Below are 16,078 nucleotides of genomic sequence, written 5' to 3'. Positions count from 1 at the left end.
CTCCTGGTCAGAAAGCTGACAAGCTAAGCAGTTCTGGTAATATGGATAATTTAAGGTTTGACAGAGGGTGCAGGTAAAAAACCATGGAGACTCATCGTCTGCATACAGAGTCCTTTCTCTCTCACCAGAAATGGATGGCTTCAGCATACTGTCACGGCTGGCTCCGGTCAGGAGTCGAGAACACCACTAACAGGGGTGTCTCTGGGTGGAGAGAGGCAGGGTTGCAGAAGAGTCCAGATGCTGGCTGGTGCAGGCAGGAATGAATGAACCCTATGGGCAAGTGGGAAGGTGGAATAGGCAAATGGAGTTTCACACAGGTGCATGTAGGTAAGGGTGAACTTAGTACTGGTACTGCATGGAGGTATGTGTGAATGTGAATGCAGGTACAGGTGTACAGGAAACTGGAACTGGGTGCTGGTAAGAATGAATTCAGGAAGTGTGCAGGTAAGAGTGATAATGGCTGGAGGTATAAGTGACTGAGATGAGAAAACAAGACTGACAGAGAACGGTACAGACAAACCAGGACAGCACTGACCATGAACATAAAACACATAGGCCCGAAGGCAGCAGAGCAGGGCAGAGGGCCTTCTGTCCTGTTCTGGATTACCTGATTCGGGCCTGTGTGTGTGTGTGTGTGGCCTACGGGCCCTCTGCCTACAGGGTGTGTGTGTGTGTGGCCTACAGGCCCTCTGCCTACAGGGTGTGTGTGTGTGGCCTACGGGTCCTCTGCCTACAGTGTGTGTGTGTGTGTGGCCTACGGGCCCTCTGCCTACAGGGTGTGTGTGTGGCCTACGGGCCCTCTGCCTTCTGTGTGTGTGTGTGGCCTACGGGCCCTCTGCCTACACAAGTAGGCAGAGGGCCCGAAGGCCACACACACACACTGTAGGCAGAGGGCCCGTAGGCCACACACACACCCTGTAGGCAGAGGGCCCGTAGGCCACACACACACACACTGTAGGCAGAGGACCCGTAGGCCACACACACACACCCTGTAGGCAGAGGGCCCGTAGGCCACACACACACACACCCTGTAGGCAGAGGGCCCGTAGGCCACACACACACACACACCCTGTAGGCAGAGGGCCCGTAGGCCACACACACACACACACACCCTGTAGGCAGAGGGCCCGTAGGCCACACACACACACCCTGTAGGCAGAGGGCCCGTAGGCCACACACACACACCCTGTAGGCAGAGGGCCCGTAGGCCACACACACACCCTGTAGGCAGAGGGCCCGTAGGCCACACACACACACACCCTGTAGGCAGAGGGCCCGTAGGCCACACACACACACACCCTGTAGGCAGAGGGCCCGTAGGCCACACACACACACACCCTGTAGGCAGAGGGCCCGTAGGCCACACACACACACACCCTGTAGGCAGAGGGCCCGTAGGCCACACACACACACCCTGTAGGCAGAGGGCCCGTAGGCCACACACACAGAAGGCAGAGGGCCCGTAGGCCACACACACACACAGAAGGCAGAGGCCCCGGAGGCCACACACCGAATCAGGTAATCCAGAACAGGACAGAAGGCCAAACACCGCAAGCAAGGCAACACAGAACAGGACAGAAGGCCCGAAGGCCAAGCACCGCAAGCAAGGCAACACAGAACAGGACAGAAGGCCCGAAGGCCAAGCACGGGAGGCTAGAGCAGGGAGCCCAAGTGAGCTCGATGCTGAAGCGCCGATGGTACTGCTAGACAGGGTTATAAAGACAAGACTGGTGTATAGAGTAGATAGGAAGGAAGGAGTGGGCCAGCCAGAAGGACATGATCGTGGAGGACCTCTGGTGGTGAGGCGGCTACATAGCAGGCATAGCCGTAACAGTAGGTTCCAAAGAGGGGGACCTGCAGTGGACAGGGCTCGTTTCCTCAGGGAGGTTCTTGCCGGTTGGGTGTGAAGCATGTTCTGGTATGCCCTTCTGATTGGTCTTTTGGAAATGTGTTGCTGTATTTGGAAGGATAGGTTGAGGGGGGAGATGTTGTGCAGAGCCTTGTGAATCATCATGAGTGATTTAAATTGTATCCTAAATTTTATCGGTAGCCAGTGTAGATATTGGAGGATAGGGGTGATGTGGTCCCGTTTTTTGGTGTTGGTGAGTATTCTGGTGAGTATTGGTGTGTATTCTTTTATAAAATTAGAGTAATTTTATAAAAGAAAACCAAAATAAGAAGAAATCTTACCTCTACAGACAAGCCCCTCTCTCCTGCGGTGACACCCATTGGGTCCCTCCCCCAGTTGAGAATTCCCGATGTGATTCCCGCGATCCCTTGGAGGTAAGCCTCGGACCGGTGGCCGACCCTCGATGGGGACCTAGCCCCTGACATCAGGTGAGGCTGAGAGGCAGTGGGTGCAACTTCGAGAGCAGCGGTGAAGGTATTTTCCCTCTCCCCCTGCAGCCGGAGACCGCCCGGAACGAGACCGGGAAGCGCCGAGACAAGGCAAGGTAGAAATCTATTTAAAAGTCTCCGGTCTCCGAAGCTTGAGGAGTCGCACAGGTCGCCAGCCGGCACCAGTGCCATCGGGTTGATCTGCCCTAGCAGGGCTAGACCCCGGTCAGATCCGAGGGTCCTCCCAGTGGAGACCCTCCAAGGTGGTCACCATATTGTCCGCGTGGTCGCTGTCACCATTTTGATCTGTTCGCCGCCCTGTCCTCCATTGTGAGCCGTGCGCACAAATACCTTGTGCGCACAACGTCGCGTGCACAAGTACCGTGTGCACAGCAATGCACATAGCAACACGCTTACTGTGCCGGGCGCATAACTTCGATCTGTGCACACACACCGCACACATCTCCCTGAGCGCGCACCAAACCTACGCGCACAACTGTATTTTACGCGCATCAGCCATGGCACCACATGAAAAGAAACTCAAGGCTCAGGGCCTTTGCCCAGCATGCCACATTAGAGCTGCACAGCATGAGGAGGCCATGGCCCTGTGTATACAGTGCGAAGAGGATCTAGGGGATCCAACTCATGGCCCTCCCCAGCTGGTACCAGGTTCCAGCCTCTCGAGCAGTACGCCGGACCTAACATTGCACAGTGGGACCCCCCCTCAAACGGGGCTCCCCAGGGACACGACACCCCTTAGTCTAGACCCAGCATCTATCTCCTGGGTGGAATTCTTCAAAGGTCTGCATACCTTCGTCCACATTCTATAATATGGCCACAGGCTCCACCAGAGGACCTCAACATCCCGGGACCCTCTGTGCCCAGGGAAGTGATCCCACTGCTCAGAAGCCCCACCTTCGGGGACACGGACAACTCTGATGAGGATTCAGAACCCCTGGAGGAAGGGGAACTCCCTCCGGGGACAGAGCCCCACCAACCCATGAGACGCTTCTTCACCAAGGACGAGCTTCCAGACCTGGTCACACACAGCTTAAAAGAGCATGTATCCCGGGCACAAGTGCCTCGGGGGAACCTAAGATGAACCCCCTACTAGAGGGACTCCGTCAGACCTCCCGCCATTTCCCACTATTACAAGCCGTCCAGCAACTAATTGACCTGGAATGGGATGCCCCGGAAAATACGTTCAAAGGGGGGCGGGCTCTGGCAGCCATGTACCCTCTGGACCCAGCCGTCAAAGATCTCCTGGCATGTCCGAAAGTGGATGCCATGGTCTGTGCAGTCTCAAAGCGCACTACTATCCCGGTGGAGGGAGGAACAGCACTCAAGGATGCTCAAGACAGACGCCTGGAATCTATCCTCAAACAGTCCTTTGACATCTCCGCTATGTCTTTACAGATCGCAGCCTGCTGTGCCATGGTTACATGAGCCTGCTTATCACAGATCAGGAACAACACTCATGGGGAGGCCCTGGAACCACCAGTATCCTTCCTTGCGGATGCCGCACCGCAGCTAGAGGAGTGTCATCCGCCATGGCAGCCAGAAGATAACTCTGGCTCCGAAACTGATCGGCCGACGCATCCTCCAAAACGAGACTCACAAGGATGCCTTTCAAGGGAACACTCCTGTTCGGAAGTGAACTAGAGAAACTAGCCAACAAATGGGGCAAGTCCCCACTGCCGCGGCTACCGGAGGACAGGAATAAGAGAAACCAGCGATTCTTCCCCCGAACCTCCAGGGGCCAGAGGATCACAGTGCTTCAACCCATATAGAAGCACATATCAAGCGGCCCACCCCGCAGGCCGAAGCCAGTCCTTTCGGAACAAGCACAACAAAAGGGGAGCCAGCTCGGGCCCAGGCCCCAGCCGCACCCCACAATGAAAATCAGCCGACCGTCCAAAGGAAGAAGCCATAGGGGGCAGACTTGCCCTATTCTACGAAAGATGGGTCGAGATAACTTCAGACAAGTGGGTCCTATCCATCATTCGAGAGGGATATTACCTGGATTTCCACCACTTCCCTCCGGACAAGGTTGTGGAATCCCCCTGCCATGACTCTTCCAAGAGGATGGCAGTGGAAGCTACACTGACCAGATTGCTAGCCTTAGAGGCTATAACACCGGTACCTCCACAACAAATAAATACTGAACATTATTCCATCTATTTTATCGTCCCCAACAAAGAAGGAACATTCAGGTCCATCTTGGACCTCAAGGCGGTCAACCATCACCTGAAGATTCCTCGTTTCCGCATGGAAACCCTACGCTCTGTAATAAGGGCGATACAACCAGGAGTTCCTTACATCCCTGGATCTGCCGGAAGCCTATCTACACATTCCGATCCATCAAGAGCATCAGCGTATTTTACGCTTCTCGATCCTGGACTGTCACTACCAGTTCTGGGCACTATCATTTGGGTTAGCCACTGCACCCCGGACGTTCACCAAGATCATAGTGGTGGTGGCAGCAACACTGAGGAAGGAAGGAATCCGCATGCACCCTTATCTAGATGATTGGCTGATCAGGGCGAAATCCCCAGAGGAAAGCCACCAGGCAACCAATAGAGTCAAAACTCTACTGGAGAGCCTCGGGTGGGTGGTCAACACACACAAGAGTTGCCTGGAGCCCTCCCAATCTCTAGAATACTTGGGAGTCCGGTTCGACACCAAACAAGACAAGGTCATCCTGACACCGACAAGGAGATCAAAACTGATGATCCAGTTAATGAACCCTGTTGAGCGAACTTCACCCCACAGCATGGGATTACCTACAAGTCCTCGGCCTCATGGCACCCACACTGGAAGTAGTGCCAAGGGAACGAGCTCACATGAGACCCCTACAACGCTCACTTCTATCACGATGGAATTCACTGTCCCAGAACTACTCCGTATGTCTTCAGCACCCAGACAGAGTTCAGGCCCAACTACGATGGTGGCTTCAAGAAGGCCATCTGAGCCAGGGAATGAGACTATCCTCAGCAACCTGGATCCTGCTCACCACGGATGCCATCCTACGAGGATGGGGAGCACACTGCCAGGAGCTAACCACCCAAGGGCAATGGAACAAAGAAGAGTCGGGATGGAACATCAATCGCCTAGAAGCCGGGCAGTCAGAGTAGCCTGCCTACGGTTCGGTCACAGATTCCGAGACAAAGCGGTCAGAGTAATGTCGGACAACGCCACAACAGTGACCTACATCAACTGTCTGGGAGGAACCAGAAGCCAAACTGTGTCTCTGGAAATAGACCTCCTAATGTCATGGGCAGAAGCGAATCTTCAAGAGATCTCAGCTGTCCACATCGCCGGGAAAGACAACGTTGCTGCGGATTACCTCAGCAGAGAAAGTCTAGACCCAGGAGAATGAAGGCTGTCTACCACAGCATTCCAATTGATAGTAAACTGTTGGGGAACACCAACCATGGACCTCCTGGCAAACTGGTCCAACGCCCAAGTGCCCAGTTTCTTCAGCTGCAGGCGGGAACCCCAGTCCCAAGGAATCTATACCCTGGTACAGACCTGGCCCCCAGGAGACTCTGTTATATGCCTTCCCGCCGTGGCCCCTATTGGGCGCAATCATCCACAAGATAGAACACCACAGGGGACCAGTACTTCTAGTGGCCCCGGACTGGCCAAGAAGACTGTGGTACGCAGACATGCGAAGACTGCTGACAGGGAGCCCCCTTTCGCTACCTCCACACAGAGACCTGCTCCAACAGGGACCGATCCTCCACGAGGATCCAGCTCGATTCTCTCTTACGGTCTGGCCATTGAGAGGACTCGCAAGAGGAAGAGCGGCAGCATAGCCTCTCACCTGGATGTCTCCCGCTTTCTGAAAGGAGTCAAGCAGATCTTAGAATTTGTGTAGAAAGCTTCTGTTCTTAATTCCTGTGTTTTAATTTTAATTATAGTGTGTGTTTCAGTTCTTGATAGTAAGATATTACTCTAAGTTAATTTTGCTGCCTGCTGCATAAGTTGAAAAAAAGAAAAAAACCAAAAAAAAACCCCCACCCCCCCCCATACCAAATCGCTCTCCAGCTTGTAAACTGTTTAATTCTCTCTGTTTTGAAATTAGCTGGCATAAATAAGTTGTTCAAACAAAAATTGGGGCATAAAGACTGTTTTTTAAAACAATTGTCCAAAAGCAAGGAGCCGTCCAGAAGTGACGTAATCTAACTGAATTGGGTGTGTCTCAGACCTTGAGCAGGAGAGCCATTGTGTCTCAGACCTTGAGCAGGAGAGCCATTGTGGTCCTGGGCACACGTTAGAGTGTGTTCTCTTGGAGGCAGTGTATACTGCATTGAGCTAAGTATTTCTGCTGTTGCTTAGAATTTGTGTAGAAAGCTTCTGTTCTTAATTCCTGTGTTTTAATTTTAATTATAGTGTGTGTTTCAGTTCTTGATAGTAAGATATTACTCTAAGTTAATTTTGCTGCCTGCTGCATAAGTTGAAAAAAAGAAAAAAACCAAAAAAAAACCCCCACCCCCCCATACCAAATCGCTCTCCAGCTTGTAAACTGTTTAAGTCTCTGTTTTGAAATTAGCTGGCATAAATAAGTTGTTCAAACAAAAATTGGGGCATAAAGACTGTTTTTTAAAACAATTGACCAAAAGCAAGGAGCCGTCCAGAAGTGCCCTGCTTAATCCTGCTTAACCCAGCTTGTCCCAGGCTTAACTGTTTGACAGACTTTGAGGAAATGGGGAAGTACCTGGAGGAAGAACTTAAAGGATGGGAGAACGAGAGAGATGTGGATCAGCAGTGGACCAATCTAAAAGGAGCAATCGCCAAGGCAACTGCTCTATACGTTAGAAATGTAAAGAAAAGCAAAAGAAAATTGAAACCTATCTGGTTCTCAAAGGAGGTGGCTGACAAAATTAAAGCTAAAAGAACAGCATTCAAGACATATAAAAGATCCCAAAGGGAGGAACACAAAGAAGAATATTTGTATCAACTGAGGGAGACGAAGAAATTAATCAAGTTGGCAAAAAGTCAAGCAGAAGAGAGGATTGCCAAGGAGATAAAAAATGGTGACAAAACATTTTTCAGATACATCAGCGAAAAGAGAAAGATCCAAAGTGGTATAGTGAAATTGAAAGGTGGTAATGATCAATGTGTGGAGGGAGACGAAGAAATGGCAGAAATATTAAACGAATACTTCAGCTCTGTGTTCACTAAAGAAGACCCTGGAGAAGGACCATCTCTACACATACAAAAACTGGTGGAAGTGGAATAGATGAAAATCCTTTTACAGTAGAAAATGTGTGGGAAGAGCTAAAGAACCTGAAAGTGGACAAAGCCATGGGGCCTGATGGGATTCATCCAAGGATATTGAGGGAGCTCAGAGATGTTCTGGCGGCTCCGCTGTGTGACATGTTCAATAGATCCCTAGAAACAGGAGTGGTGCCGAGTGATTGGAGAAGAGCGGTGGTGGTCCCGCTTCACAAGAGCGGGAACAGGGAGGAGGCTGGCAACTACAGACCAGTCAGCCTCACTTCGGTGGTGGGAAAAGTAATGGAGTCACTGCTGAAAGAGAGAATAGTGAACTATCTACAGTCCGGAGAATTGATGGACCAGAGGCAAACATGGATTCACCAGGGGAAGATCCTGTCAGACAAATCTGATTGACTTTTTTGACTGGGTAACCAAGGAATTGGATCGAGGAAGAGCGCTCGATATCATATACTTGGATTTCAGCAAAGCTTTTGACACTGTTCCGCACAGGAGATTGGTGAATAAAACGAGATGCTTGGGAGTGAGGCCGAGGTGGTGACCTGGATTGCAAATTGGTTGACGGACAGAAGACAATGTGTAATGGTAAATGGAATCCTTCTCTGAAGAGAGAGCGGTTTTAAGTGGTTGTACCGCAAGGATCGGTGTTGGGACGGTCCTGTTCAATATCTTTGTGAGCGACATTCGGACGGGATAGAAGGCAAGGTTGTCTTTTCGCGGATGACACTAAGATCTGCAACAGAGTGGACACGCCGGAAGGAGTGGAGAGAATGAGACGGGATCTAAGGAACTGGAAGAGTGGTCGAAGATATGGCAGCTGAGATTCAATGCCAAGAAGTGCAAAGTCATGCATATGGGGAGTGGAAACCCGAATGAACTGTATTCGATGGGGGGGAAAGGCTGATGTGCACGGAGCAGGAGAGGGACCTGGGGGTGATAGTGTCTAATGATATGAAGTCTGCGAAACAATGCGACAAGGCGATAGCAAAAGCCAGAAGAATGCTGGGCTGCATAGAGAGAGGAATATCGAGTAAGAAAAGGGAAGTGATTATTCCCTTGTACAGGTCCTTGGTGAGGCCTCACCTGGAATACTGTGTTCAGTTCTGGAGACCGTATCTACAAAAAGACAAGGACAAGATAAGAAGCGGTACAGAGAAGGGCGACCAGGAAGGTGGAGGATCTTCATCGGATGACGTACGAGGAGAGATTGAAGAATCTAAATATGTACACCCTGGAGGGAAAGGAGGAGCAGAGGTGATATGATACAGAGCTTCAGATACTTGAAAGGTTTAAATGATCAAAGACAACGACAAACCTTTCCGTAGGAAAAAATCAGCAGAACCAGGGGTCACGATTTTGAAGCTCCAGGGAGAAAGATTCAGAACCAATGTTAGGAAGTATTTCTTCACGGAGAGGGTGGTGGATGCCTGGAATGCCCCTTCCGGAGGATGTGGTGAAGACCAGAACTGTGAAGGACTTCAAAGGGGAGTGGGATAAACACTGTGGATCCATAAAGTCAAGAGGGCCGCCAATGAAGAGTGGGTGACTCGCCAGAATGATGGCTAATGCCTGGAGACAATACCCTTATTCAATAACGTACACATGCTTACTGTGACTCCAACATCATTCTAGCTTCAACAGCAAGAGGAAATGTGGAATAAAGGATCTGCACTCACAAAGGGGGGAGTAGCTGGCTTGTTACGGCGGTTACTACCCCAAACCAAATAAGCCTGTTACTTCAATTCTATGCAAATACAGCAGAGCTCTCTGCTTCAACGGCAGGGGAGAAGAAAAAAGGGTTCACACTCACCAAAGCGGGGAGTAGCTGGCTTGTTACGGCGGTTACTACCCCAACCAATGTGCCTGATACTTCACTTTCGATTGCATATCCAGCATAGCTCCCTGCTTCAACAGCAGGGGAGAAGAAAAACAACCAATAAGGGCTGTATAACATAGTCCTGAGTAAAACAAATAAGCATGGGTGTAGCTTGCTATTGCGGCGGTTACTACCCCTACTACCCCCTAACTTATCAGCTAGATATTCACTTGGATGCAGCTCCATCACTGCTTTCTACATTAATGGTGGGGTGGAAGGGAAATAGAACCAAGAGCTAAGAGAAACAGATAAGTATGAGAGAAAAAAGTGTGTGAAGCTTGCTGGGCAGACTGGATGGGCCATTTGGTCTTCTTCTGCCGTCATTTCTATGTTTCTATGAGCACCCCTAAAGTGGCCGGTGCCTCTTTGGAACCTCAACCTGGTCCTAGATTTCCTAGCAGGAACCTCCTTCAGACCTCTCCGCGGCCTGTCTCTTCGACTATTAACATTGAAGACAGCCTTCCTGCTGGCAGTCTGTTCGGCCTATCGTATATCTGAGCTACAAGCACTGTCCTGCCGAGAGCCGTTCCTCAGATTTACCCTGGGAACCATCCAGTTACGCACAGTTCCGTCGTTCCTCCCCAAAGTGGTGTCTCACTTCCATCTCAACCAAACCATCTCGCTACCATCGCCAGATGAGCATAAGAATTCGGAAGAGTCTCGCAGTCTACGCCACCTCAACGTCGGCAGAATCCTAGTCCGATATCTGGAAAGGTCGGAATCCGTACGAAAGACGGACCATCTATTCATCCTTCACAGCGGGAAGAAGCAAGGGGAAGCGCCTCGCGAGCAACCATAGCCCGCTGGATCAAAGAAGTCATTAAGGCGGCCTACGTAGAAGCAGGCAAGCCACCGCCTTTACAAGTCAAGGCCCATTCTACTAGAGCCCAGGCAGTGTCCTGGACGGAAACCAAGATGCTGTCACCTGCTGAGATCTGCAGAGTGGCGACATGGTCCTCCATCCACACCTTCTCCAGGTTTTACCATCTGGATGTTCAGGCTCGGGAGGACACAGCATTTGCAAGGGCAGTACTAAGTGAGTACTAAGTGGGTCACAGGCAGCCTCCCACCCGATTCGGGAGTAGTGTTTATACATCCCATTGGTCCTGAGTCCATCTGCTACATGCTAGGAAATGGAGAAATTACTTACCTGATAATTTTGTTTTCTTTGGTGTAGACAGATGAACTCAGCATCCCACCCATGGCTGCCATTACTCATGGAATTCTCAGGTGACATCCCCGAGAGCGAGTGATTCACGGGGAAGCCATGCTTTCCTTCAGCCAGGACACCCATCCTACCGGGTGTCGACATTTCTCAGTTGAGGGCACTGGCGGTCTCCAGCTATAACCAATTCAACCGGTTCAAATTAATTAAGTTAACCAAGTTATAAAGTTAATCAAGTTATTCAAATTATTCAGTCAGACATATATCCACAATGCTTTTCGAGGTGAATACTGAAGAGCTGCACTTCCTGCAGGGGGGTATATGTACTAGGGCTGACGTCAGATTGAAATCTGATCAGTCTCCAACTGCTATCAGGAGTACACTATACCTGTTGGTCCTGAGTCCATCTGTCTACACTAAGGAAAACGAAATTATCAGGTAAGTAATTTCTCCATTGTTTGGTGGTGGTGTTTGGAGGACCATGAAAAACACAGCAGCCTCTAAAGTGATTTTGGCTAGATGGATCAAGGACAATTGCCTCATCGTATTTATTTAGGGGCTGACTGGCCTCAGTTTATTTGTGCTTATTCTACGAAAGCACAGTCTTCGTCTTGGGCAGAAGCAGTTGCTGTGGCTCCGGAGGACATTTGCATTGTGGCGACTTGGTCATCCCTACATTTTTTTTGTGAAACACTACAGGTTAAATGTGTTTGCCAAGGGAGATGCAGCGTTTGGAGCCGAAGTTCTCAAGGCAGCCCTGACGCCCTTCCTCCCTCCCTTGTTAGTGGGCCTTTGTTACTTCTCACTTGTAAGGACTGGCCTGATATAGCAGGATAAAATGAAAGGAGTAATGTTTACCTGTTAAATTTTCTTTCTATGAATCCTGCACACCAGTCCAGTAAACTCCCAGGAAGTCTGTCCTTTTTTTGTTTCATGGAAGCTGTATAAGTATATTGTGGTTACATCTCTGTTCGCCATGTGGTTGTCCTCATTCTGTACTTCCTTTTGTGGTTTCTCCTTTTTGTCTTCCCTTCAGGGGCCAGGTTCCTGGATGTAGGAGGACGTTTGCCCCAAACTTTTTGTTGCTGCTTAAGTTCAGTGGTGGTTCTGATTTCGATGCTTTGCCTATATGAGGGTGTGTGTATGTGGAAGGGACACTCTTACAGTGAATTTCTAGGGAAATTCTGCTCAAAATATTTAAAATTCTGCAACTTTAAGTAATAACTTTTTTCTGTAATAATTTAAATGTAATTACTTAAAGACTGTCATGTAAATTGTTATTTTGACCAATATAAAGTTTGCAGAATTTTCAGTTTTTGTGCGCAGAATTGGTAAATTTTTTTTTGCGCAGAATTCCCCCAGGTGTAAACTCAGAAGTTAGCCAGCTACATGAATATTTGGGCACTTATCCAATTAAATTCTAGATGGCTAATAAGTTAACAGATTATAATTTAGCCAATTAAGTTAGAGCATTCCAGGGGTGTAACTAGGAGGAGTTAAGTTAGCAGGTCATGTTAGCCAGCTAACTCCGATATTCAGAGTTAGCCGGATGACTTAGCTGGCTAAGTCTGGTTGGGCCAAACAGCTGTCCTAAAGTTAGACAGCTATAGTTACAATCCCGACCCTCCTCTGCTAGGAGGCAGTCCAAATTTGGTCCTGGGCTCTCCAGAACAGCATCTTCCTCCAAGCTGTATATCTCCCAGGGGTGGACAACAATCTAACCGACTAGTTGAGTCAGGCCTTCCAACCCCACGAATGGTCCTTGAAACAGGAGATTGCAGACCGCATCTTCTGCCTATGGGGGACTCCAGACATAGACCTGTTCGCTTCCCCAGAGAACAAGAAGGTGGATCGCTTCTGCTCACTGGGATTGCCTGGCAGGGGATCAACATCTGATGCCTTTTCACATCACTAGCGTGCCGGTCTGCTGTACGCTTATCCCTCCCCTGCCGCTGATCTCGAAGACACTTCAGAAACTCCAGCAGGACTGAGGCACCATGATCCTGGTTGTACCCTTTTGACCACGCCAGATCTGGTTCCCTCTTCTAGAAGAATTGGCCTTCCGCTCTCCGATATGGCTGGAGACTGTTCCAGACATGATCACTTAGGACCATGGCAAGCTAAGCCACCCCAACCTCCGAGCCCTGGCCCTCACGACTTGGATGTTGACCAGGTGACAATGCAGGCCCTGGGCTTTTTGGAGGATGTATCTTGGGTTCTCTTGGAGTCCAGGAAACCTTCTATGAGGAAATCATACAATCTCAAGTGGAATAAGTTCTCGGTGTCGTGTGATGGGCATAGTTTGGACCCATTCTCGTGCTCCACTCAGAGGCTTTTAAACTACCTGTTGCACCTTTCCAAGGTGATACCAGGGCATATCACCAGAGGGCGGATGGCGCTTCCATTTCTGTTCAACCACTCGTAGGGCAGTTCATGCGTGGTTTGTTACAGCTTAAGCCTCCGACGCAAACCCCAGCGGTCTCTTGGGACCTCAACATGGTCCTGACCCATCTCATGAAAGCTCCATTTGAGCCCCTGAGGTTTTGCGATCTGAAGTACTTCTCCTGGAAAGCCATCTTCTTGGTAGCAGTCACTTCAACGCAAGGGTCAGTGAGCTTCAGGCTTTGGTGTCGTACCCTCCTTATACCAAAAATTTGTCATGATAAGGTGGTCCTGCGTACGCACCTGAAGTTCCTTCCAATGGTGGTCACGGATTTCCTCCTCAATCAGTCCATTGTATTTCCCACCTTTTTTCTAAACCACACGCTCACCAGGGTGAGCGTGCCCTGCATACTCTGGATTGTAAAAAAGCCCTGGAACAAACAGATTATTACCTCCTGTCCATCATCTTTTTGTCTCCTTCGACAAAATGGGTTGGGAGTCGCAGTATCTAAGTAGACCCTGCCCCATTGGCTAACAGACTGTATTCCTTCTGCTTGCAGCTTGAAGGTCATATTAAGGCTCATCAGTCTGAACTATATTGTTTCAGTGGCTCATTTGCATGCACTGCCCATTCACGAGATCTATAAGGCAGTTCCCTGGAGTTCCCTCCACAGGTCATCAGTGTATGGACAAGGATGGACGACGTGACAGTCATTTTGGCCAGACTGTCCTCCATAACTTTTTTCAGCCATGAAAACCCAACTCTTCTTATCTGGGCCCTTTGAGTGCAGGCTTGCTCCCCTTGTTCTAGCAGCTCTAGTTGTTGTGTACGTTTGCACCTGTTATACGCTGCATGTGTTGGGAGCAGCCTGTAGCTACATATTCATCCATGAGTGAGGACTACCATTCTGCTTGTCCTTGGAGAAAGCAGAGTTTCTTATCTGTAACAGGTGTTCTCCAAGGACAGCATCCTTGGGCAGGATTTGTTTAGACTGGACAAAAACCCCTTCCAAACTGATAAAAATGTTAACAGTCTGTGGAACAGAGAGTAATCTTCTTTCTCTCCCCAGGGTAGTGCAAACACCAGATGGGTGTCCACATTGATGCTTGATTCCCTTACTTATGGTTAGCAGATCTTCTGGATCTCCTTTATTTTACACAGTCTCTTTAGTTCTTTTCTCTGGATAACTGATGGGAAGGGTCCCCTTGAAACAAGCAGCTCTGTTTCAGACAGGAAGGAAGGGCAGCCAAAACGTACTCCTAGATCTTGTAACAAAATGCTTTCTTTCCCCAAAATATTAAACCAGAATTTCTCCTCACAATGGGTCAGCACCACTTCAGGGGCAGGTCTTCCCTATCCTTGGTTGTCCCCATGCCCTGAATCCGAGAAAGGCACAGGTGTCCAGTGAGGCTCCTACCATGAAAAATCTCAAATGCTCGAAAATACCCCAGAGGGATATCCCAACCAGCTAGTGAGTAAACTGGAAGGAAAACCCTCTCGGCCCTGGGTTACTCTGCTTCCACTGACTGAGTCTGAAAAAATAACAAAGGCAGTAGCTCCTCTATACCTCTGAACTCTGCAAACCTAAAGGGACTGCCTCCTGAGCTCCTGTGGGGAGCTGCTTTGGATAGACTCTCAGGGGGCAGCCATTCCAGACCCCTCAAAAGAAGGGGCTACATTTGAATGGTACCTCCCCCTCACTAACCTGTACTCTCACTGACTAAACAAAAGAGTTATCCAGGTCTTAATGGTGCCGTGACCATAGGATCTGTCACATATACATACAATAACTTTATCGGTGGTTAAATGATCTGTTTTATTTTAGTGGTGTATGTGTGTATGCCCTTTTAGATTACCAATAAATGTAATTGTAGTAACTGTAAATTGTTCATGTACCGGTGCTCATGGTGGTTTTAATGCAATAGACTTTAGGTGTAGATGTTTGTGTGAGTAGCTCTCACTCTTTGGGAGCGGGATGCTGGTCTTTATACAGTGATCGGAATACTAAAACAGTTTGTTATTGGCAGGCATTCCAGGTACTGCCAGAGACAGTTTCACATGATCCCCAGGAGTTGCTGGACCGCCACCGAGCTTGGCGCTGCTCCACTGTACCCCAAGCTGCCATCTGTGGTATCAGTCGTATCTGGGTCTTCAGTCTGATGCGGAGGGGAGGCATTGCAAGCCGAATGGTGGATACCGTCAGGTAAAAATCCTAGAGGAGTGAAGTCAGAAAATTAATTAGAAAATGTCTTCTTAAATTTCTTCTGTCAGTCTTTTTTTTTTTCCCCCACTGCTTGTGACACCTGAACATTCTGTTGACATTAAATGAACTGTCATTACTAGCAGATTTACTTATTTATTTTTTTAAATGTATATATGCCACTTATACAAAGCCCTAAGCGGGTGTACTGAAATTGCTGTTCAGAATCTTTGTGTTTGATTTTTTAGAGGAAGATATGGTGGGAGGCAGTGTCCACTAATTGCAATCTTTTGTTGTAATCTGAGGTAGTGTTTGGCACTGAATATATAAAACACAAATTAAATAGTACTAGTAAATAGGACCATTCCCCCCCCCCCCCCCCCCCGAAAACCTATAAATAGAACAGGTTTATGTAATAAGTTATAACCATTAAGTAGGGGAAATGAGGGGTGTGAGAGCAGGGGGGAACCTTCCCTCCTGCTTTTTATACCTTCATTGATTTGCCAATTTTCAGTTTCTTTATTACTGACCCCTATATGCAGTCATTACTGTTCAAAATTAGTAGAATAAGATTTTCCTTTATAATTGAAATGTAAGTTCATTAGCACTTCTCAACCAGATCTGATCAAGTTATAGCAGTAATTCAATTCATCTGTCTAGGGACACACCAACTCCCACGTCTATGGACTGATTGGACTCAGATTTCGGGGGAAGGAGAAAGATGGTCTTGGTATTTAGCTCCATCCACTAAGGGTTGAGGCCCTTTTCAAAGGGATCAAGTTTGTAAACCCTGCCCAGAGAAGTACTGGATGGGGTGAGAGAAGCAGGAGGTTTCGGTAGGATAGTTCTGGAAGGAGAGGAAAGTGGCAGGAGAGA

General features: G+C 48.9%; 1 protein-coding gene across 1 annotated transcript in view; it reads left to right on the top strand.

The window, feature by feature from the left end:
• Positions 1-15,209, top strand: part of ESCO2 (establishment of sister chromatid cohesion N-acetyltransferase 2) — a 137,037-nt gene extending 121,828 nt beyond the window's left edge. Inside the window, exon 10 of the mRNA XM_029596900.1 lies at positions 15,030-15,209. Within this exon, the coding sequence (XP_029452760.1) occupies positions 15,030-15,209 (180 nt within the window). The remainder of the gene's footprint in view (positions 1-15,029) is intronic.
• Positions 15,210-16,078: the final 869 nt, after the last annotated feature.

This window comes from Rhinatrema bivittatum, chromosome 3 (assembly GCF_901001135.1).
Source record: "Rhinatrema bivittatum chromosome 3, aRhiBiv1.1, whole genome shotgun sequence".
In the NCBI taxonomy this organism is placed as follows: domain Eukaryota; kingdom Metazoa; phylum Chordata; class Amphibia; order Gymnophiona; family Rhinatrematidae; genus Rhinatrema; species Rhinatrema bivittatum.
The sequence above is the reverse complement of the archived record's forward strand: the minus strand, read 5'-3'. Positions and strand labels throughout refer to the sequence as shown.